This window comes from Leptosomus discolor, chromosome 8, assembly GCF_034619465.1.
Source record: "Leptosomus discolor isolate bLepDis1 chromosome 8, bLepDis1.hap2, whole genome shotgun sequence".
In the NCBI taxonomy this organism is placed as follows: Eukaryota; Metazoa; Chordata; class Aves; order Leptosomiformes; family Leptosomidae; genus Leptosomus; species Leptosomus discolor.
Window position 1 is genome coordinate 47,421,013 of NC_141398.1, and position 22,715 is coordinate 47,443,727.

The following is a 22,715-nucleotide window of genomic DNA, read 5'->3' on the forward strand; positions in this document are numbered from 1 at the left end:
AGGAGGCCCAAGAAAATACAGTCTGGTGCCAAATTACCTCCATCATTGAAAGCACGCAGTAAGAAATAGATAAGAGAAATAAATCTTTTGTGCAGTAGCTATCTCATGATATGCTCTAGTGACTCCAATAAGTGAGGTTGTCTGGTATAGGAATAGCTAGAGAAGACGAACTTTTAGACCCTCATTTTCTGATTTTTGATTAATGAAAAGCCAACGTAATTGTTTCTGACATCCTGCTGTCTGGACAGAATGTCTGCGGGGAGCTTGGACGTTGCAGAGGGAATTGCCCTGACAAAGTTACAGCCTACAAAAGTGAACAATTTAAGTATGATGGACAAAAAACTGAATCTCTTGAATGAAAAGATGGACAAACTGTTGCATTTCCAAGAAGATCTGACAGGCAAACTGCAGCAAGTTAACAAAGGCATTGATGATGTAGAAAAAGGCATTAACAAGCTAACAGTATCCCGACCAGCTCCTGATGAGACAGATGCAATGAAAAAAAGCCTAAAAGTATCGGACAGTATTCACCAGGCTGATATCCAGAGCATTTGCTTAGAAGTGTTGAAATTGATGAAGGCTGCCCAGTTAGATGCCTTGAAGCATAAGGAGAGGCTGGCAAAGATAGAGAAAAGGGTTGATACGCTGGATAAAGTTATTACATTTGTGGGAGAAGTATTAAAAAATTCTAAAGTAGTGGATTTTATTCTCAAAGGCATTGTGCCCTGGAAGAAGGGGAGTCTGCTGGAAATCCTTGTTGAGGTTGGTTTTGGTTTACTATTCCTGTTTTTTTCTTTATGATGTACCAGGGCTTTAGGCTCTCCTGGCGATTTCTTGCTTAACGTATAATTCAAAGCTTTTCCGGTATTGCTGTTACAGGTTACTGCTGTGACCTTTGAGTTGCAAGGCTCTTACGGCAGAGACCAAGGTTCAAAATATGGCTTGCAGTCTTATGTCTTGAGGTCCCCGAAGTGTGCCAGGCAATCCTGTAACAAGTATGAGTAGATTGCTACTGTAGAGGAAAATTCAGCTTCTATCAGTGCTTGAAGATCAGCAGTGTCATTCAGATTAGCGACTGAATTGAGGCTCCAGTGAAACTCGTACTGTAAGAATTTTTTGTTGGAAGAGGCTTCTGTTCTCTTGATTACTCATGAATTCTGAACACAGTGCCAGATACTGAAGCCTGTACTGAGCAGATTTATATGTCCTTAGACTTCTAAGTTGTCTTTAGCTACATCTTTATGATGCAGCTGTGACTTTATCAATTCCCTCAACATTGTTCACTCCTCAAAACAAATACTACTTGTGTTTCCAAGTTCCTAGACATCAATTCCTAAGCATTTCTTAATTATTGAGGACAGTGAGGGAGGAGCAGGCAAGACCAGTATGCAGTTGATATGGTGTTTTGGAATCAATTAACCTTGTTTTTAGAAGTTGCAGACATCTGGAATTAGCTTTAGCTAATGGGATTTTTCAGTTTTCACTATGGCTTGTCTCCCACAGCGTGGAGGGGGGACGGATGGGACAGGGGACACACACTGCAGAAGTTGGGATAGCTTTGTTCTTTCCAAAAGTCTCCTTGTACGTGGAGCTGTGATTTACAGTAAGAAGAACTTAGCTCAAATGCAAATGCCCATTTGTATCTTAATTCAAATGTTTTTCACCAAGACTGTAAAACATTTTGGTGGAAGGTACACCTAAACTTCGCAAGAACAGGGCAATGCTAGATACTAGCATACATTTTCAGGCTGAGTGCTCTCCTAGTCTTCCCTCTTTAAGTGCCAGAGGCTAAGTGGACTAGACTGTTAGGAGACAGAAGAATTTATAAAGAATTTCCATTAGTGTTGAGAACAATAAATCACCCATTAGGTATCAGTCTTAATTCTGGATAGAGATTAAGCTTGTACTTGCTTGCAGTTCCAACTTCAGTTCCACAGGTTTTTGGAGAAATGGGAAAGTTTGATGCACTTTGGTCAAAGCTGCATTGTTACAAGTTGCTGCCTGCCATCACTGCAGAACACCTGGAGACAGATACAGTCCTCTGTGGGATTTACACCTTGAACTGAACTGACAGTGCAGTATGTCAGTAGCCAGGTGAAGATGAGTATGAAAATGATAAACTTAATTTGTTTCCAGACTGTCAGTTTCTAAGTGAAAAGAGCAGTAAGGAGGAATGTAAATAAAGGGAGGAGATGTGAGGGATACTGGAAGAATGTTTCACATGGACTTCTGTCATAGTGTTGGGATTTGTTGTCAGCTAGCCACTACGCACTGCCTCCTCATCACTGTTTGCAAAAGGGGAGATTGAAGTAGGTTAGAACTTCATCCAAGTTTTATGGATAGGCGGATAGAGACTGGGAGGTGAAATGACCTGCTGTTGGTGACCTGATGGACTGGCATGGGTGGAGATCTATGGCCCAGGCTCTAACCACTGCCTCTGTTGTAGAACAGGCAGTGTGTATTGAGCAAGTGGAGAGTTTTATGACTTACTCCAGTTTTGCAAAATGGCAGTCATTGTCCTCCTTTTTTGTTTCTGGTCACGAACAGTTTTTGAAATTGGAGCGTAAGGTCAGTTATAAGATGTTAAATGTCTGCTCTTTGATCGCAGGCTGCTGAGTGATACCTGAACTAGGCTTGAATTAGTGAAGTAGCATATGTACATGACCTAGCTGGGGTAATGTGGAGCAAAGCAGGGGTGAATCTAAAAACAAATTAGCTTACTCTGAGCCATGCGCTAACCTTGGTTTAGTTTTTGCAGCCTGGTTTGTGATAGCAATATAGTCATGTCCAGAGTGGCGCAGGGGTTATAAACAAAAAGAATTTTCTACCTGCTTGTTTCTGTTTTCTGACCTTTGCTGTTATGTAACAGCGTGCTGCTTATCACAGATCTGGCTTAGTGCAAGGTTACTCAGTATGGGGATGGGAGTAGGGAAGTCGTGTTTTCATTTCTGGGTGAAGCTGTTTGTTGATGGTATGACAGCATTCCAGGGATGCCATGGGAATGCTTATGGAAGAAGTTTTGCAGAGTTGGAGTCAAATTAATAAAGGACTGTGAATTGAGCTTCATAGGATTCCAAACTCTAACTTCTTACTGAAAAAACAAGCAGACGGAAAACCCCACCAACATTAAACTGTCACTTACCCAAGGCTTTCCTTGCGCGTAGGATTTTGCAAGAAAAATGTTCCCCCTGGTCGTTGTTGCAGGTTTGCTTAGAGCTGTAATAAAAATGGTAATGATTTTTTACTATTTTTACTCTTTGGGTGTTTTCTTTTTTGGGAAGAGGGAGGTGGGGGAGCTCTGAGGAATCTGTATGGTTGGAGCATGAAGTCCTTAACTGCTTTTACCAACAGATGAAGGGGCTGATTTGCTGTAATCTTGCAATCAGTTATCTTCAGAAATATTATAAATGTTGCTTATTTGCTTGTACAAGTAAGGATAGGAGGTTGCTCATGACTATATTTTAACTATATGCCAACCAAGAATGTTACGCGTTTTCCTATTTTTGTGTACTGCTTTTTGCTAGATATTGGTTATGTAGTTTTAATTTGATTTCAAATGCATTGCTGCGTGAAGTGTTTAGTTGGTTTTACAAAATATCCCTCCTCTGAGCTTTCTTAATTGACAGAAGAGATTTGCTTAAAAATAAGTCTGCTTCTAAAAGACAGTAACTTTTTTAACCATGCAAAGGTGACACATGTAATGTCAAGTACATACACAAGAGTTACCGTAGAGCTAGAGGCTCTTTTTTATCTCTGTCACAGCACAAATCATAAATCTTTAGGTACCTTGAGACAAATTTATTAACAGTATCTTAGAGATGTTGCTTATCTTGCAGTCACCAGCCAAAAAGCAACAGAAATACAGTATAATTTCTTTTTCTAATCTCTCTCTTGTTTCACATGTCATGGTTTTTAATCAATATGAGTAAAAATGACAGGAGGCAAAATTTCTGACAGTCAAAATTTTGGAAAGGAGTGAGCTACTGTATTATTCTGTGTCATCTTGTTTTAGAAGCATACCTGTCTGCAAAAGCAGGGAGAGATTGGAAGAAGGGAGTAAACACAGCAGTAACTAAATATTCAGAAGATCAGAGGTCTTAGTGTCCCTTTTACAGAGTCTGAATACCTACATAGTTGGAGAAACATAGTGGGAAGTAAACACTCTTGGCCATAACTGTTATTTTTGTGTTCCCCTGTCATTTTTAGGCCAAAGATAAGCCTGAGGAGAGTGGTGCAAAACCTAAGCATGTGCTTAGTAACAGAGGAACCCAGACTGAAAGCAAGAAGCCTCTGGAAGGTGTGTATCACTCTAAGCATGCCACAAGCTTTGACTCTAGAATGTGTAGCAAACCAACTGGAAATTAATAGCCTGCTACTTCCCACTACCTGAATTACTCAAATGTAACTGAGTAACTTTGTCTAACAGTACTGGGAAAATAGAGTTGTTCTCACCTCCTCCGCAAGATCATCTGTCCCCTGGATAAAACCCCACAAAACACTAAAAGATCAAGAAACTAAAAGCAGCACCTTTGTTTGGCTGCGCAGTTTTTTTGCTTTGGAATTATAGTGAGCTGAATTGAGAGCACTGTTTGTTCGGAGATACCACAAAGGTAGTGGCAGTATCCCATAGCACACTTAACAAATTCTTTTCCCTTAACAGATCTGAACCAGCCCTCCCTCCCCCTCATCTCTGAAAAAGGGAGATGTTGACATTGGGAATTTCTTTTTTGATCAGGAAGTTTCATTGCCATGTCAGGGCTAGATTCCTATTTAGGATGTGTCTGTCAGGGCATAGCCCTGTTGCATCAGTTGTTAATGCCTGTGGAGTTGCAACAGGGGTGAGCGTGATGTTGAGCAGGCCCTGCCATGCTGTTGTCTTCACAAATTGTCGGTGAATCCTTTGAATTATAGGCGATCCCCTTTTTAGCTTTGTCGTTTAGGAAGTGACAAAAATAAAGCAGCTGGTCACAATTCTAACTTAAAAGCTACACAGGTTAGGAACTAACCTTGATTGCCAGTGACCTGTGCATGCTGAATCCTGAAAGAAGTTACCCTAAAAATTTTCACTGTTAATATTCATAACTATTGTCATGAGAAGGTGCTGAAGAACCTTCTTGTCCTTTTGTGGAAAATGCAAGAGGCACTGTCTCAAGCCCCAAGCATCTCTTGGAGTCTCTTGCTCAGTGTGTCTCTTCCCCTCTAATCAGAGGATGTATCAGGTTCAGGAGGGTCCTGGATGGGTCTGCAGTGCCTGAACTATCTGTTCTATTTGCTCGCAGAGTGATTTCTGATTTCAGATGCAGTGAACTTGAGCCTTGCAGTTTTTTTTGTTTGCTTTATGGAAATTCATGTTCAATCTGTAACACTACTGGAAAGCCAGCAGAGCAGTTAAATGTCTGATGAAACCATGAGCATTAATAATGGCTTTCTCAAGCCTGCTGGTGTAAGGATTTTAAACCTTTCAAGGGGGTTTCTTGCTACCTTTTCAGATGTACATGTCTGCGTGGGTTATTTTGAATGGTGTGTTACTTTTTTCCCCTCTCTGTTTTGCTGTCACTTTTGTCAAGGATTGTTTACTAATAGTTTATCTTATTCAGAGACAAAAAGTGTGAAAAAGCTGGATGAAAACAAGGGAGTGTGTGAGAAGGTGAACGCTTATAGTGCTGTAGCCTACAAAACTGACTCCAAACCCCAAGTTAAAGAGAAGACAGCGCAGCAGCAAGTTGTAGAAGGTGCTAGCAAAACACACAGCTCTAAGAGCTGTCAACAGCAAAAGGACATTGGTGTCAAAGCTTTGAATCAACACAATGGTCTTCCCTTCATAAATCAAGATCATGTAGGCAACCAAAATGTTCCTGCTAAACCACACGATACGGGCAGAGCCCCACGCCTAGATGAGTGCCACAGGCAGCTTGTTCATCAGAAACTTGGAGAGAATGAAAACAAACCTCCATCATCGAGTGCAGCATCCCAGGAAGCCGTGTCCTCCACATCCCGGGCTATATCTGACACAGGGTGTGAAGTGACACATACCAGGTAATGGCCTTGTTGGTAGCTTTCTGTGTGATCTGAAACCACTTTATCTGTTGGAAGGAAAAAAAGGAAAGCCCAGGTCGTTAAAGGAGACAGCTGCTGCTGAGGCGTGATGCAGGGGAAAAACAGCCATGCTAGGATAGGAGTGGTGAGACCTTACAAATGGTTAAGGCAAAAAACTCAAAGCAGCAAGGGCCCTGTGTAAGTTTCTCTGTATTAGAGATAGCAAGGTGACTGCCCTAGTATAGCTCAAGTAGTTGGACATTAATAAACCACTCGCTCCTTTCCAACTAGTGCCTCTGTTTCTATAACTGGGGGAGTAAAAGGAATTTTAGATATTTACTAGTATATGACAAAACCAAACAACTTGTGTTTGCTGTCCTCTGTGTGTTTGTGGGGTTTTTTTATGCCTGGGTTACCTAAGATATGACCAGATTGTTCATTTATTAATCTCTATTAGCCTAATCTTTTCCTTATATGGGTGTTTTGTTATGTCTTTCATAATGCATTTCCTTTTGAATTATTTATTTAGGATTTGATTTTAAGTCCATTTATTTAAATTAAACCCAACAAAACCCCATAACCAAGAAAGCTCTACCAACCAAATCCCAACAGGTGGAAATTCTGTGGCAGATTTTAACTGCCATGCCTTCTCTGTCTGGGCTGGTGGATATAAGGTTGTTTGTATCTGTGTATGTATGGGTGATACATTGTCCGTTTTACAAATCGGCATCTGAAGCCCAGACAAGAACGTGACACTGTACTGCTTTTGTGTATATGTACTTTAGTTTGAAAACTTTGAATTTGCAGTGGTACTTGTGAGTATAGGGTGGACACTTCAGTCTTCCTGTGGAATGGGTAAGTGTCTACTGGGATTGCAGGACTCTCAAAAAAAAAAAAAATTGTCTTCATGTTGGCACATAGGCTTCGTGAGGGAGAGGGCTCATTGTGAAGTCAGGCACACTGGGATATCTTTCTCCTAAGAGGCTGAGTGTAAGGATGTGGCAGGAGAAAGTAGAAGCTTTCACTACTGTAGCCTTTTTTTCAAACATTCAGGAACAACTTTGCCTACGGTTTATAGACGTCATTACCTCCAAACTGGTTGCTGTAGTGACACTAAAACAGAGGGACCTCCCTGTATTTCCCTGTGGGTTTTAGGCTCTGGCTGGTGAGCCATAGGCACTGTCCTTCAACAGCTGGAGCAGGTCTGTCACAGCTGCCTGGTGGAGCGCTGCCTTGGGAGGCTCTGCCTGTAGTGTGCTTTGAGGATGGCTCAAGATGTTTGTGAAGCAGTGGAGGAACAGTTGCTGTTACCCCACAGAAGTCAGTGCTGTTTGATCATGATGTGCCAGGTGGTGAACCTGGAGATAGGCAGCAGCTTCTGAAGCAGCTGGTTGGTTTGGACAGGGTGGTGTCTGAGCCCCAAAGACTTTGGTATGGGGAGGAAGGAGGCCAGCAAGTAACTGAAAGGGAGAACGTAGAGTAAACCCCAGGGGAAGTGGCAGCCTTCCTGCACAGGGTACCTGTTATGCTTTTGTGTGTGAAGTCACATGAGGGTGGTAAATGCCTCTCTAAAATGAATGCAACTTTTAATGAAGTCTGTAAGCCCACACAGAAGTGTCAAAAGAACATTGTGTTCCGCTGCTTGGAGAAATGCCCAAGAGTCCTACTGAGTTCAGGCTTGTCCCGATAGCAGTGGAAGTGTTTGCTTACAGCTGTGTTTGCTCTGATAGCTCATTCCAGTGCAGCTTAGATTCACAGCATAACGAAAGGGTGTTAAAGGTGCTGCAAATGAGAAACTTCAGACTTCTGGTTGCTGCTTTTGTTTTGCAAAAGTATAAACATTTTCCTTTATAACATCTTTTGCAGTAAGGTTGCTCAACCAAAAGAGGTAGTAAGTTTTATGAAAATGAGGTACATTCTGACCTAGACATCAGAAATTTTCTTCACTTGCTGTCATAATAAAATCTACTTTACAACTGCATGAGTTTCAATTCAGTCTTACTGAAATCAGACTGTGTGCTTATGACAGCTGGCACAGTAACAGTTGACTCAAATTTTCACATTTTTGTGAAATATAGGAGCACAGAGAATTGGTTTTAACCTGTATTCTTTTTAGGCAACACGAGGGAAGAAAAAATACTAAACTTTTCCAGTAGCTAGAATGCCAAGGAAAATAGTATTGATGGAGTGAGAGAGGTTATGAAACAGAAAGCTGTGGAAAGAATGCTATCCCTTCCGAAGACACAAACACAGACATTTGAGAGTGCAAGTCAGCCAGCTGGAAAAGGACTGGGATGAACCTTTGGATTTGTGGAGCTGTATAAGCAGTCAGCCATTTAGATGATGAGCCTGTAATTTGTGAAGGCAGTCACTACTCCCTCTCTGCCCAGATGAGTGGTAATTTATTAGACCAACTGTAATAGTTGCAAAAAGTGAGTAAGCTTTCAAATGTGAGATTAACACTTTGCAGTGTGACATTTTGTGTTCAGCAGAAGGCAGGCAAAAGCAGGCATATACACAGACATATACATATATATATATATGTATATATATATACATATATATATGTGTGTATATATACACAGACATATACACAGAAAAAGCGTGCTTTTTGGTACTCTTCCCTTAGTGTTGTATTTCCTAAGAGGATTAGTATGGTTGGCTTTCTTTAATACTGTAGAAATCTGTGGTTGCAGAAGCTTATAGACTTTTCTTTCCTTACAAAGTTACAAAAGCAAGGCTAGTTATCTGCATAAAATATCAACTGTTTGCTCTGCAGGATATCTGTCAATGTACATATGACTGAAGTGAAAGAAAAGATTGAGATCACCAAGGAAGGAAACTTAAATGATCACAGAGGTAAAAGTCCCAAAGTAAAATCCCCATCCTCCACACCAGCAGAAGTGAAGGGGGTCAAACAGCTGCCTGACAAATTAAAACTTCAATGGAGTCCTAAAGACATCAGCACTGAGACAAATCAAGAAGTGAAAGGGGACAAAAAGCAAAATGAACTTGCACCTCGAACAGGGAAGCAACAGCCATCACTGAGCAAGCCCAAACCAGGTAAAAAAGCTGAAGAGAAATCAGAATTAAAATGCAAGCCCACAACCTCCCAGATTGCCTCTGCAAAGGAGCCTACAAAACAAGTGGGGGTAGAAGTGAAAATCCATCAAGAAACAGGAAAAGCAGAAGGATCCCTGGCAGGTACCAACTCTGAGAGGAGAGAATCTGAGTCTGCTTCTTCAGGGGGAAGTGAAAATTATGTTTGTCAGCATACAGGAATGGCACCAGAGAAGACTAAGTCTTTGGGAGCTAGCAAAGAGCTTCCCACGCAGCATGAAATGATCATTGGTAAGTTGCTTGCAGTTACTCTTGGAAACTTTTACACTGAGGATTTTGTGCTACTTGTGTGTGTGTGTGATATATACAATAATAGCTGGAGCAATGTTCAGTAGACCACCTGTGCTTTAGAGTTCATTTTGCCATGGGTATCTTTGACTATGTAAATAACAAGTGAATTAACATTTGTACAAATTCTTTTAATAGTAATTTTCTTTCTAAAGTGTGTTTTGGGAAAAAGGTTCCTTTAAAATAAAATTGGGTGAAGTATGTGTGTGATCAGAAGTATGGGTAACTTTGAAAAAATCAGTTTTCTTCAGATTCAGCATTTATTCCTTAAGATAGTGTATACAAACCAGGTATGCTTTAGCAGCTATGGACTGGAGATCCAGAGAGCAGCAAAGTACTGCAGGATGAGTGTCTTGTGGTTTTTGTTGTGTTACTGGCCATAGGTCTCTTCTCGGTTACTGTGTGAACACTTGATTGCTTTGTTTCAGGGAGTACTCTCTTCTGGCAGCGTAAATATATGTATGTCCCAGAATGTACATACATGGGTAGGTGTCCTGATCTGGATTTGGCTTTCTCAGCAGTGGCTGGAGATGAGTTGAATACATGTTAAATTGCAGCCTGAGATATCTGGAGATTAGTTGTAAAATTGCTTTGAAGAGGGGGGACACCAAAAGTGGGTTTATGGAAGCTTTACCCTAGAAAAACTTGGACATTAAGTGTATCATGGTTAACTGATTTAGCTTCCCACAAACTGATTAAACTTAATAGTTGTAATGCTAATGTTTGCAGCTTTCACTTGGACATTGTCTGCAAAAATCTTGCTGCTGGGAGGAACTTTGTGATTTACCAATATCTGTCATTGTGTATCAGTGCTGTGTATTTGTGCTGGTCTTTCCAGTTGCCATATAATGATTAAAAGAAGATCAAGTGTAATTTTTTTCAAACTTCCAGATATTTTTTTCAGGTGACCTCTTCTGTTAATGCATGAACTGAGATGTTTGTCTTCTAAAGGTGTCCAGTGGATTTACTGTGTTAAAAAACCCAGGTTGAGATTCAGGAGGGTGGGATCCTGTTCTCAGTTCTGGGCCTTTATTTCTTGTCTGTAAAAGGGTGTTAGCAGTAAAAGCCTGTCACTTGAAGTAACAGAGGGATTTTGGATATTTTCAGCACCTCCTTTCTTAGGGCTAGCTGCAAATGCAATGGTTATTTTACTTGCATGCCACTCTAAAAATAGTGAAGGAATTGCTTGCTTAATGTTATCCAGATACTTCAGTGCTTATCTGAATTCCGGTAGGAGAAAAAATGATGGTGTGGTAGAGGAACACGAAGCAAAGAGGAAAGATGGGAGAGAGGGCAGTGTGTTTTATACTAAAGTTCTGGTTTGAGTGTTTGCATTAGCAGCTTATCGGCAGCAGTCGGAGGCTGGCTTGTCTGCATGTTTGCGTTGGCCCCCAGTGTTTCTCCCTTAGAGCCCAACAGCCACAGAAGCTCTGAGGACTGCATCAGCAATGTCTGTCTGAGAAACGGGGTTTATCCCTTCAGGAACAGTGATGCTGAAGGTGGGGGGAGCACAACAGTATGGTTTTGTGGAGCTGTGGGTACAGGGAGCACAGAAGGCAGTTCAGACTTCTCATTACACTTAGCAAACACGACAAGGTGGTTGTGTGTTCTGTGGATTGAAATCATTGGTGTGAGGGAGGTGAAACTGAGTGCAGCCCTGTGTGCAGAAATGTCTCAATGACCAGCTTGTCATCTCTTTAGATGACAGCCCTTCTCCTCCAGCTCCTTTCGAACATCGCATAGTAAATGTCAAGCAAACAGAGGTGACAATGTGCTACTCGGTGTGTCGCCATGAAGTACTGGGAGGGTGAGTATCCCTGTCTGTAGTGCTGTACTGTTGGTAGCTAAGGAGTGAAGAAATGTTAACTGGAGAGCTAGGGCTGCCTTCTTCAGATGGCCTCAAGGTGTGCATGCATGAGACACATACAAGCTGACTGCAGCCAAAGTGAGCAGATTCATCCTTGAGACCTTTTGAGCTATCATAGTTGCTGGGTTCCTTGTATCAACCTGTTGATTTTGGAGTGTGTGTGTGGCGTGTCCATGGCCGATTTCTGCCCCAGTTCCATTTTCAGGTGCCTGACAGTGATCTTGGATGACTGTTTTTTGCATTTGTTATAATAATCCTGGCCACAGTTGGTGTCATGAGAAAAACCTGTACCCTTCAGGCAGACAGGTTCAGAGCATTTGAAGTCAGCAAAGCCTGTTAGGTCAGGCAGCTTCCAAAATCTTTTTTCCATGCTGATCTGCATGTTAAAGAAAACTAAGGGAGAAGTTATAATTATTTTGACCTTATGTTTAGTTTTCACTCATAGGAAATCTGCAGCTGCTTCAGCCTTTGTATTCTTGTATCACTGCTTATCTGACAAGGTTTGATTTACCGGTTGATCCAAGTACAAATATGGCTTAATAAGTATAAGTAATATGATGCAATAGCAGAGAAGATGGTGTTTAGAAATCATCCCAAGGGGCATTAATGTATCTGGATGACATGGGGGAGAATTTACAACACGCAAGAAATGCAGTCTGTGAAGTGGCTACAGTTACTGGTCTTGTAGTCATTTAAAAAGCTATGAGATCAGGACAGAAATATCCTTGTTAATATACCCACTAACGCATCGCTGAAGGACGGCAAGTGGGTACAGTTACAGAACCAAAAAAGAATATCATCAGGTCATCATACCGCAGTGAAATGTAGTAATACGAAGGGGGCATAATATTTTAATGTAAGCATCGAACAACTGGCTGGAAAGATAAAACTAATCCTTCATAAGCTGAGAGAAAGAGGAGATTCATGCTGCTGGCCACCTGATTCTGTTCACTTTGTACTGTGCTATTTTTAATCAACGATAAGAATAGTTGTATGAAAAGTTTTTGCAGTGAGCTGTGTTAAGCTGGTTTCCCGTCTTTTACTTGGTATCAACAGGGGGCGTTTTGGGCAAGTTCACAAGTGCACGGAAATATCAACTGGTCTCAACCTGGCAGCCAAAATCATAAAAGTGAAAGGAGCAAAAGAGAGGGTAACTATTTCACTGTGAACCCGAGCGAGCGCACTCTAAACCTGGCCTTATTGCAAGCACCTTAACACCACTTCCCTGAACCAGCCTGTAAGCGGCAGCGTGTCGTTGGGTAGTGTCAGATACTGTAAAATCTGTCTTAGGAAGTAGCAGCTTGGACCTTGTATGACTGTTTGTCATCTCCTGTGTTTGTGATTAAACCTTCTGTCCGCATGTATAGCTGTTATTGGGTTTTACAAATAATTGTATTTTAATATATTGGAATTTAAGGAGCGTATTTTGCTCATTTTATTGTTAATTTGTTATTTTTTCAGGAGGAAGTAAAAAATGAAATTAACGTCATGAACCAATTAAATCATGTGAATCTGATCCAGCTTTATGATGCTTTTGAAGCCAAAAATAATATCACTTTGATCATGGAATAGTAAGTTTAAATGATCTCAGGAATTGTCAGATGTTTAGGTTTTCTTGGGTCACTAAAGGAAATAGGGAGTGATAATTCTGAGGTGTGAAGACAACTTGAGTGATTTCCCAGCCTGAGAAAGAGTTGATTTTACTTTCAGAAGGACAAAAAAAAAAAATCTTAAAGGTAATTTCTTCAGGTTAAAAATTACGTATTTGGCAAGATTACAGTTTAAACAAATAAGGCAGCTATCTTCAAGGGTATGAACCAAATTACAAGATTGTTAATGAACAGAACTTCGCTATAGCTCATTTTTCATTTAAGTTTAACCTACAGGCCCGAACATTGTCCCTAGCTACCAAATTACGTGAAAGTGTTGTGGGTAAATAAGATCATATACTAAGGAGAGAGTGAAGGTGAGACACCCAGACAAGAGGAGGAGTTGAAGTGTTTTATGTAGAATTAGAAAAGACCTGGAGAAGCTAGGAAGGTGATTAATTATATGCATGGTGTGCCTCCTTTTGAATAATTTTAGGATTAATAAAAATGCCTTCCCATTTGAAGCTAAATAAGAATTTTGATCTATATCAAATAATGGAATTCACAAAAGGGATGTTTCGTGATGTATACCTGCTGCCTTTTCTGTTTAGTGGCATATTGCTCTACAAAAACCTGAAGTTTTATAAGTTTAAGAACTGAGTTTCTGCTACAGAACTAATTGTTAGTGACATGAAGCAAAAAAAAATACAAAATTAAATAGCAAATATAATATGATAACACATTTAAAATATGTATATTGAAATTAATACCTGAAGTTTTTACCTTGCAGAACCTTGTCAGAACTGAATGTCTGACATAATTTTCTCTTAATTTTTGTGCAGAATTAAGTTCAATTGTCAGCTCATGTAAAATAGCTTCTGGTTTGAGAAGTTTCATTTGGCAAATTTTGTAGGTTGAAGACTTAGTTTCTCTATGCTATTAAGATGAGCAAATAATAGATACTACCTCCCTGTAGGTTCTCCAGGTCTCCATCAGATCACCAGGTCATGTGGGTTTGGGTTTGATATATATCCCCCTGAAATGCTAGGAACAACTTTTCCATCTTTGAATTTAGATTGATATTTAATTTCACACTCAGAAATAGCTCTCTTGAGGTCGTGGAGACTACTGATACATTTTGTATTGGATGTGTTATGGCCCTTGCTACATTAGAGAGCCTAAGTTCCCAGCTTGGAAATATATTGAGCTAATGAGGAATTTTAGGGTTTTTAACATTTCTGTATGTCAAAATTTTAGTCTTGATGGTGGTGAATTATTTGACCGGATCACAGATGAAAACTACAATCTAACGGAGCTGGATGCAATCCTGTTTACCAAACAGATTTGTGAAGGAGTCCACTACTTGCACCAGCATTATATTCTCCATTTAGATCTGAAGGTCAGTAGTCCATGCTCTCTGCTCTTTAGCCGTGCTATGGTTTGGACCATCACAGAGCCTCTAGTTACAGGAGTCATTTCTCATTTCATGGACTTATGTCGTAAAGGAATAGGCTGCCTTAGTTCAATAGCCACAATGAATGGAGCTCTAGAGATTCATTGCTTTTTTTTGGTGTCTATTTGGTTGGTAGCTTGCTTAGAAGACTGAAATTAACAGGATTCTGTGCTTTTGCCTCTCTTAAGTGAGAAGCTTTTCACTGTGTGTGGAATTAAACAATGTCCTCATGTCATGAATGAAAAAAAACACGCCCAAACCTCTTTGACTAGAAATGCCTGTAGTCTTCCCTCCACTCTCCCTGCCCTCTGGTAACTGCCTTCAGCTAGCTACCTATTCAATCATCTTCCTATTTGTATTTTTTACTGCCTGGAACTGCAGTAAAATGACAATGTTTTCCTAATGGGCCTTTAATAACTGATCTTTTTGAACAGAAATACAAATTGGTTTTTTTTTTTCCCTGCTTGTTTATACAGCACCTTACACAAATATTAGACCTGGTTGGCCTGTAGACAGTTCTGCAGTTGTAATAAGTTTGGGCCTCATCATCCCCCTTATCCCCACCATTGGAAAAAATATTTTCATTGGAAAAAACCCAAATTTTTGCCTTTGTGGGCAAACCAAAGGATGCATTTGACATGTTTCTTGTGGCTTTTTATGGAGTTACTTTTATATTAAAGGAGTAAATCCAGTGGTTAATCCTCAACCATCAGACTGACTCTACTATTTTACAGAGGGGGGGCCTTTCCATTTCAAAATCTATTTGTCATCTGTGGTGAAATAAGGAATATTGTTATACAGGAACAGAAGCTAAACTTCTTTATGGGCGGTCCAAACCCAAACCTTTCAGTAACTCGGTATGCCAGTCAAATCATCCTTTCTAATCCAATAGGAATAGAAAGAAAAGTATTATACTAAAAATTATCATTAAAATCTCTGAGATTTTAATACTCTTTTGCTAGATTTCTCTCTCAAACAGTCATACATTTAACTCAAAATACTCTCTTCTCTTTTTTGTAGCCTGAAAACATACTATGTGTAAATCGCACAGGAAACCAGATTAAAATTATTGACTTTGGATTAGCAAGGAGGTAAGATAGTTCAGTTACGAATTTATTTAAAAACTACAACAAACCCACAAACCTCTGACGTGTTTTTGGTAGTTCTTGGTGGGGTTTTTTATGCATTTCGGTGGCTCTAAAGTAGTTCTGCTGTGTAAGTGAGCTAAGCAGCATGCTGCTGCCAGCATTTCTGCTGTGTGCATTAATTATCAAGTTGCTTTTTTCAAACAGCATTTCTGTTGGATAAAGCTATACTGCTGTTCTGATTATCTCAAAATGATTCCCCATGTAGAGCCTTTACTCTAGGGACTCCATGAAGTCTCTCGGAGACTTCTTGACTGCTGGGTTTTATTGTGCAGGTTCTAGGTCTGGAAATTATCTGCTAAACTCTTTACATAGATAAGTTGATTGAAGGAAGGAAAAAAATAAAAAAAGCATGAGCCATTCCGTGTGAAACAGGAAATCCTCAGAGAAACACGGACTTTTCTCCATTCTTTTATTTCACCTGCATGAGTTTGTTAAAGGAAGGCTGTGAGAGCATGAGTTAATTCCCCTAGAATAAAAAGGAATGACTCCTGTTAATATAACAGTAAGAACAACAACATTTCTCTATTCTAAACCCTTTGAGGCTTTTCTTAAGCCAAAACCTGGTACATTCATGCATATGTGTACCTATACGTGTGCATGTAAGTATCTGTCCAAGGACTCTTTCCTTTTTAGAAGTATTTTATGAAAACAAATGGATACATTGAGGGTTGTTTGGGTTCTGTGTGTGTGTGTGTTTGTTTTGTTTCGTTTTAAATTGGGAGGGTGAAGATACAAACTTCTACTAAAGCAGTTTTCAAAACAGTGTCTTCCAGGAAATAGAGATTAAAACAATGCTTTAATGGTTTGTTCTCTCAGTACACAGATTTAACGCCATCTGCCATCACTGAGAATTATTAATGGTTCGGTTTTGAAACCTTTCCCTTCTAAGCAATAAAACGGAATCATTTTCTCCCTATGTGAGATCACTGTTTAACTTGTTACCAAGCCCAAATACTCATCAGAGTCCCACCTTAGCAGTTATATTGTGCTGATATCCGTCATACAGACCTTTACACTGAGCTGTAGCAGGGTACATCCTACTAAGCAAACAACTCTCCAAACCTGTTTTAGTGGAAGGGGCTTTATTTGGTTTATGTTGGACAACATCTGCTGGAAAGCATCCTGTGGAGCCTGGCAGAGAGTAAAGCTGTTGTCACTCTGTGGGGAGGCCTTTGCAGGTTTTATTGCCTTTGGTCTTCCTTCTGGTTTTGCTCTGGCAAAGGGATAGTTGATGGTGTATTTGCCTGAAGTCACAGCAAAATTTACCAGTTTATTCTTTAAAGACCTTAATGCTGTCCTCATTGCCTGGGGAGTCTGCTATGCTCGCTCTGCTGTGCTCACACGGCAAAAAGCCGTGCCTTCATGTTTACAAATGTGAGGTGTGGTCCCCAGCCTGCTCTCGGCACTGATGTCTCTCTCTCCGGTGAAGGTACAAGCCCTGTGAGAAGCTGAAGGTTAATTTTGGAACTCCAGAGTTCTTGGCTCCTGAAGTGGTGAACTATGACTTTGTTTCCTTCCCAACGGACATGTGGAGTGTAGGCGTCATCACGTACATGTTGTGAGTAACCCTGTGAGGGGTTGTGGCAGTGGCACCAAAGGCTCTACAAGAGCATGCCAGTGGAGGGTATCTGCAGAGCAGGAGTGCAGCAACCGCTGAGCCCATCTGGTTGTGACTCCTCCTAATTCATTCTCTTAAAAACTCCAGCCTTTAATGAAAAGGCACCTTGCTGTGCATATGAAGTCTAAACAACAAATAATCTTTTTGGTAAATATGTAAATGTTCTTCTCCCTTAGTACCTTACTTAGCAAGGTAAAATGGGTCAGGTCTTTTGTTACTTGGAAAAGTTGCCCAAGGCATGTCAGAATTTTCATTTTGATGGTGTCTTGAGGACTTGAATTAATTTTCTAATTTGCAATCTGATCATTTTAGTACCTTGGACTTGGTGTGCATCTGCACAGAGAAATTAATGTTGGGTGTTAGGCCATGAGTCTAAAAAAATGTCATGTCACAAGTAGGGCTAAAACTTTTCTGTGATATCTGGATGGTGGCCATGGACAGCTTATATGTCCAAAGTCTGTGTCTTCTGTTGAGCTGACTTAGCATCCCAGAATCTTTCACAGATGCTTTCTGTGAACTGGATACATTTCTGTTTTAAATTGGTATGTTAGCCAAACCCCAACTGAATGAAGTAATAAACTGAAACAATAAATCTGGGCTTAAAGACTAGTAGAAAAAAGGGTGCTATTGTTCAGAATTATGTTCAATTCAAGCCAAATATGGATATGGGCCTTGATTTAGGAAAGGTCTTGAGTCCCCCTAGCTTTCCTAGCTGAGAAGGCACTAAAGTATGTACCTAGATCCCCATTGAATTAATTTCCTTGGGGATCTGTTAACAGTGCCCCCTGATGTAGCTGAGTGAACTGCTAGAGAGTAACATTAACATTACAACGCTTTATTGTTGTGAACTATTGGCTTATCTTGGCTGGGACTGAGAAGTGGAACCCCCCCATAGCTGAGTCTTTCCTCTCTATAAGCTAACAACAACTATAAAGCAAAGGATTGTAGAAGGAAGAATGCATCTTGCGTATATTTACTCATCTCTCTCCCGTTTTTCCTTTTTTTAAGGCTTAGTGGCCTGTCCCCGTTCCTGGGAGAAACTGATGCAGAGACAATGAATTATGTAGTCAATTGTAGCTGGGATTTTGATGCAGAAGCATTTGAACAGCTATCGGAGGAAGCTAAAGACTTTATTTCCAGACTACTCGTGAAGGAGAAAAGGTAACTCTTTCTGATCGTGAGGACAGTAGCAACTAAGGACATTAAGTTCCTCCTAGCAACTGTTTGGATTGCAGCCAAAATGAGAACTTAGTACCTGACACTTTGTATGCTGTATCTGTGCTTGCTGGCCAGGTCCTCAGTGATTCAAAAGCCCCTATTTAAAAGGAGAATGTCTGCGTACCTTGACTGAAGAAAGTTGCTTTTCACACTAGCATCAATACAGGCAGAACAGAGGAAATCTGGAAGGATTTGCTATGTAGGACTCTGTCTTCAGTATTCCTTCTCTGAGCAAAAGCTATTTCTATTGTTATTTTGTATTCTCACAACCCCTGACACAAATTGCAAAAATGTCTCTTGAATGCCGTGGAGGATAAATGGAAGCTGCAGCTGTGAAAATGTGCATTGTTCTCTTCTAAAGTGGTCTACATGCATTTGGTAGCTATTAAGGAGCATTTGGGACTTAACTCTGCATGTGGCTTCTCAGTCTTGCCTCCACTGAAATAAAAAGTGATTGCACATGTGAAACAACAGGGGAGAGGATGAGGATGATATTGATGTCAGACCATGGCTATGGGGTTGGGTAAGTGAATAGAGAAATTTTTCTCTTGCCAAGTGGTGATACAAAACTAATCAAAACAGGAAACAATGCATACAGTAAAACAGATTGTGTGTTTGAGGGGAATTCAAAGGAGTGCTTAGAATATTAACAACTTCCAGATCATTAGCGAAATCAGACAAATCGGTTCTAGTACTAATTGCATTTTTAGCAATGAGTAATATGAAAAGCTAATAATAAACTGAACTTTAGTATATTGCCAGCAGGAGACAACAAAGGGTTTTTTCTTGGAGTGTGATGATGATTTGCTATGAGACTGTAAACTTCGCTTTGGAGTCTTTTGTGGTTTTGTGCGATGGGAATAGGGACTCCAGAGGGACACTATGCAAAGTCTGGTTAGAAGCTATGAATGAAATGACTATGCAAGAAGGGAGTGTTGTCACTGAGATGCAGAGAGCAACAATTAGGCCCAGTTGCTCACAGGGTATATGGACATCTTCCACTCTCCTACAGACTAGGTGCCTTTGCTGTGCTGGGACAGTAGGTCTGGCCTTGTGCAAGATCTGTACCTACCTCTCCTGACTACTGAAATTAGGTGCGTGCAGGCAGGAGTTGCCTTTTCGTCATCTTAGTGACAGCTCAGAGAAAGCTCAGGAGTTAGGCATAGGCTTTTGTTTTGAAAAAAAAAGGGAAATAAAACTTTTTTTTCTCAGCACCTCTCCCCCAGGATTTCCTTTGTTACCGTATATTTCTCAAAGCTTGTTGGATAGGCCTTCACATTTGGGCCCATTGTTGAATGTCAGGATAATAATGTGTGGTTAGGTTGATCCAAGTTTAGGGTGAATAGACAATTGTGCTTTTTAAACCTGAGGCACTGAATAAGCCTGCACTATCAGGTAACAGCAAGGTAACATCACAAATAGCATGCACTGATTCTTTTAGCAAAGTTCTGTGTTCATGTAGCAAAACAATACATGGATTGATGAATTTGTACGGCCGCTTCTTCAAAGAAAAAAAGACGACCAAAGCCAAACGCTAAAAAGGCAAAACACGGTATTTAACCACAGCTTGATCATCCACTGCACGCCCACCAGCAGCTTCTCACACCACTCACGCCTCACACTGGAGAGCGCAGGATGTCATTAGCATGCTATGCACTGGGATGAACAGCATCTCAGGAGGCATCTCCCCTCGCTTGTGTTGATTCATTTAAGGCAGTTTCTTTATCGATAATGTTGAGGAACACAGGCCACTGAGAAAATGCCAACAAGGGTACCTGGATTTACATGGCAGATTTCCTCTCCCGCAGCTGCCGAATGAGTGCAACGCAGTGTCTGAAGCACGAGTGGTTAAACAGTCTGCCTGCCAAAGCCAAGAAGTCCAAGCTCCGCCTGAAGTCACAGTTGTTGCTGCAGAGTTACATGGCTCACAGAAAATGGAAGGTAAATAGACAAAGTCTGGCAAATCTACTTCCAGAGGTTAAATCAGCTCAACACAGGCAGAGCCATTCCCTCCTTTTTTGTATGTTCGCTCACTTTTGCCCACAGGTTTCTTTCTTGTAAATATGAGTTTGGGAAGTCTGTTTTCAGTTGTAAATTTAAGTTGTTGGGTTTTTTTTTTTCTCCTGCAGAATGATATTGTTCCTATTTTTAGCAAGTTTGGTTTCAATTTTTACTCCTCCTGATTGGTGTTTAGAAGTTCTACATATTTTTTTTTCATTAAAAGTTCAAGAGACTTCAGATGTACTTAGCTTATATGAAATGTTCTTCCTCTTCATATTGGAGAGATTTTTTCCATTGACAACAGTTGCATTGTTCTGTTGTCGCTATGAAGTAGGGATACAACATAAGGCAGTTTTGTGCGTCCCATTACACAGAGTAGAAGTTGGGGAGAGAGAAAAAATGAGGCTTAAACCCATCCAGAGAACTCTTCGGGACCTTTCTGATAACCCCATGCTCCTTCAGAACTAAGTTTTATATGAAGAAGTGATAGATAAGAATTTCTATTGGAGTCTCTGTTGGATTATAGCTAATCAATGCTGAAAGGTGAACACAGTGATCTTGTTGCAAACAAGCCTGTGGAAATGTGCGGAAAACTCAGTGAGGACCATTTCCTTCTCTTTTGTCGCTGGAGTGTAGTAATTCTTTGCCAAGGAGTTAAATCACAGGGTTACACTTTTTCCTGCACTCCAGCTGTTTGGTTGCAGAGTTCTGCACTTGTATTTTAAAAAATACATAATCTAAAGATGTATCACTGTACAACTCGTAATAATGCTGCAGCAGTTCACAGTACCAGCAGTCTGTTCTGCAGCAATGAGTGGTTCCCCAGCAGGAAACTGTTCTGCACTGCAGCTCACACAAGGTGTGGGTCACTAGAGGTAAATCGATTTACCAAGAAGAAAAATCCATGTCAGATACAGAAAAGGTCCTTTACCTCAGTTGCATTCACACTTGGACTGTTCTGTTTTGTTCACAGAAACATTTTTATGTGGTGGCTGCTGCTAACAGGCTGAAGAGATTTCAGAGTATGTCTGGCAAGCTTGCATAAGCTTGTATGAAACATCTACCACTCTTAGAGATGGATGTGAAGCCCTGGAAGAAGGACTCAGTATCTTCAATAATTTCTACCCCTTTGTTTTATAACATGAGCTTTTGGGTCTGTCCTCCTCAAATATTATGTGTGTTAGTAGTGAGGTTCCAGAAGTGCCTCAAGGAAGAGGCACTGAAATACTTTCTAAAAGCAGAAGCTACCTTGTTTGTTTTTACAAGTTTTTAGTTGTTGTACATAGTGATGGAAAAACATGGTTGTTACTGGGGTAATTTCTTGCTGAAGGCTTTGATTCTGCAGAATATTGTTGGTGTTTCTACACCAGAAAACACCTTGTCAGTTTTCTGGTTTCTCACACCAAGCATAGGATCTCTAAAAACTTTCTTCGTGACTGATGTATGTTGTCAGTTTAGAGCACTGCCAGAAAACAGTGGCACAATTTTTCCCTCTGATGTTTGTTACTTAGAATGAAAGACCTCAGACATCCTTTTCTTCCGGAATTTTTTCCAGAAGATTTTTTTTTTTTAACCCAAACATGATGATGATTCAGTGCAACTACTCAGAGTTGAATGGTGTTGGTTGTTTGGCTTTTTTTATTCTACTCTCTCCTTCAAAAAATAGTCACTGCATATTTAGGAAATATGAGGAATCCTGGTTTGAAGGAACTTAAGTGAGTCCGTCTATTGCTGCTTTTTCTTATGTTGAGTTAAATTGACCTGAATTGATTGAACATTTGGAAGGAGATATGTGAAACTGCTATAAATAAAAAGTGCCTAATGACTGTTGGGTCTGTGCAAAAAGATCTCATGTTGTCCAGAAAAGCTTTCCAGACATTGTTTTTAATGTATTTAAAAACTTGTCAGTGCTTCTCATTGGCTATCACTGCAGCCCTTAATTTTGTAAGTTTTAGTTTGAGGATTTTTTTCTCCTCTGACAATTTCAATGAAGTCTGAGAAGTTGGTAAGATTTAATATGCGAATTATGTTTTAATTCTGTTCAGTGGCAGGGAAATGGTGTGTTGCCAGACTCAGCCTTTAGGCCAGTTAGGAGGCTGAAGCCCTTTTTTCCACTACTTTGCTCTTGAACATTAAACATTTTCTTCACAACACTAACTTATTTTAGATTTTACACTTTTTCCTGATGTATAAAGAGTTGGAGTTAATTACAGTCTCTCAGCTAAAAGTAACATTATTTATTAAACCTGTAGTTTCCTTTATTTGTCTTCTGGATTCTGCAAAACTTAGTGTGAGCTGGATGGGCTCTTAGGAAAAACAGAAACTAATACCTTTGCTGGAAAGACAGTTTTAGTAGTATCAAACCACTGTAAAGCTC

The 22,715-nt window shown here is 40.3% G+C and overlaps 1 protein-coding gene across 2 annotated transcripts; it reads left to right on the forward strand.

Annotated features, from left to right (window-relative positions):
• Positions 1 to 249: 249 nt before the first annotated feature.
• Positions 250 to 22,599, forward strand: MYLK3 (myosin light chain kinase 3). Of its 2 annotated transcripts, XM_086468997.1 has the most exons (14): positions 250 to 762; positions 3,165 to 3,230; positions 4,207 to 4,297; positions 5,598 to 6,036; positions 8,816 to 9,387; positions 11,146 to 11,251; positions 12,368 to 12,461; positions 12,773 to 12,882; positions 14,158 to 14,299; positions 15,374 to 15,444; positions 16,931 to 17,059; positions 18,128 to 18,280; positions 20,146 to 20,278; positions 21,312 to 22,599. In XM_086468997.1, the coding sequence occupies exons 1-14, from the start codon at positions 250 to 252 to the stop codon at positions 21,381 to 21,383; spliced, it is 2,691 nt and encodes an 896-aa protein (XP_086325123.1). In that variant the 3' UTR covers positions 21,384 to 22,599. The 2 variants fall into 2 exon arrangements, with proteins under 2 accessions (XP_086325123.1, XP_086325124.1); XM_086468998.1 differs by lacking the exon at positions 3,165 to 3,230.
• Positions 22,600 to 22,715: the final 116 nt, after the last annotated feature.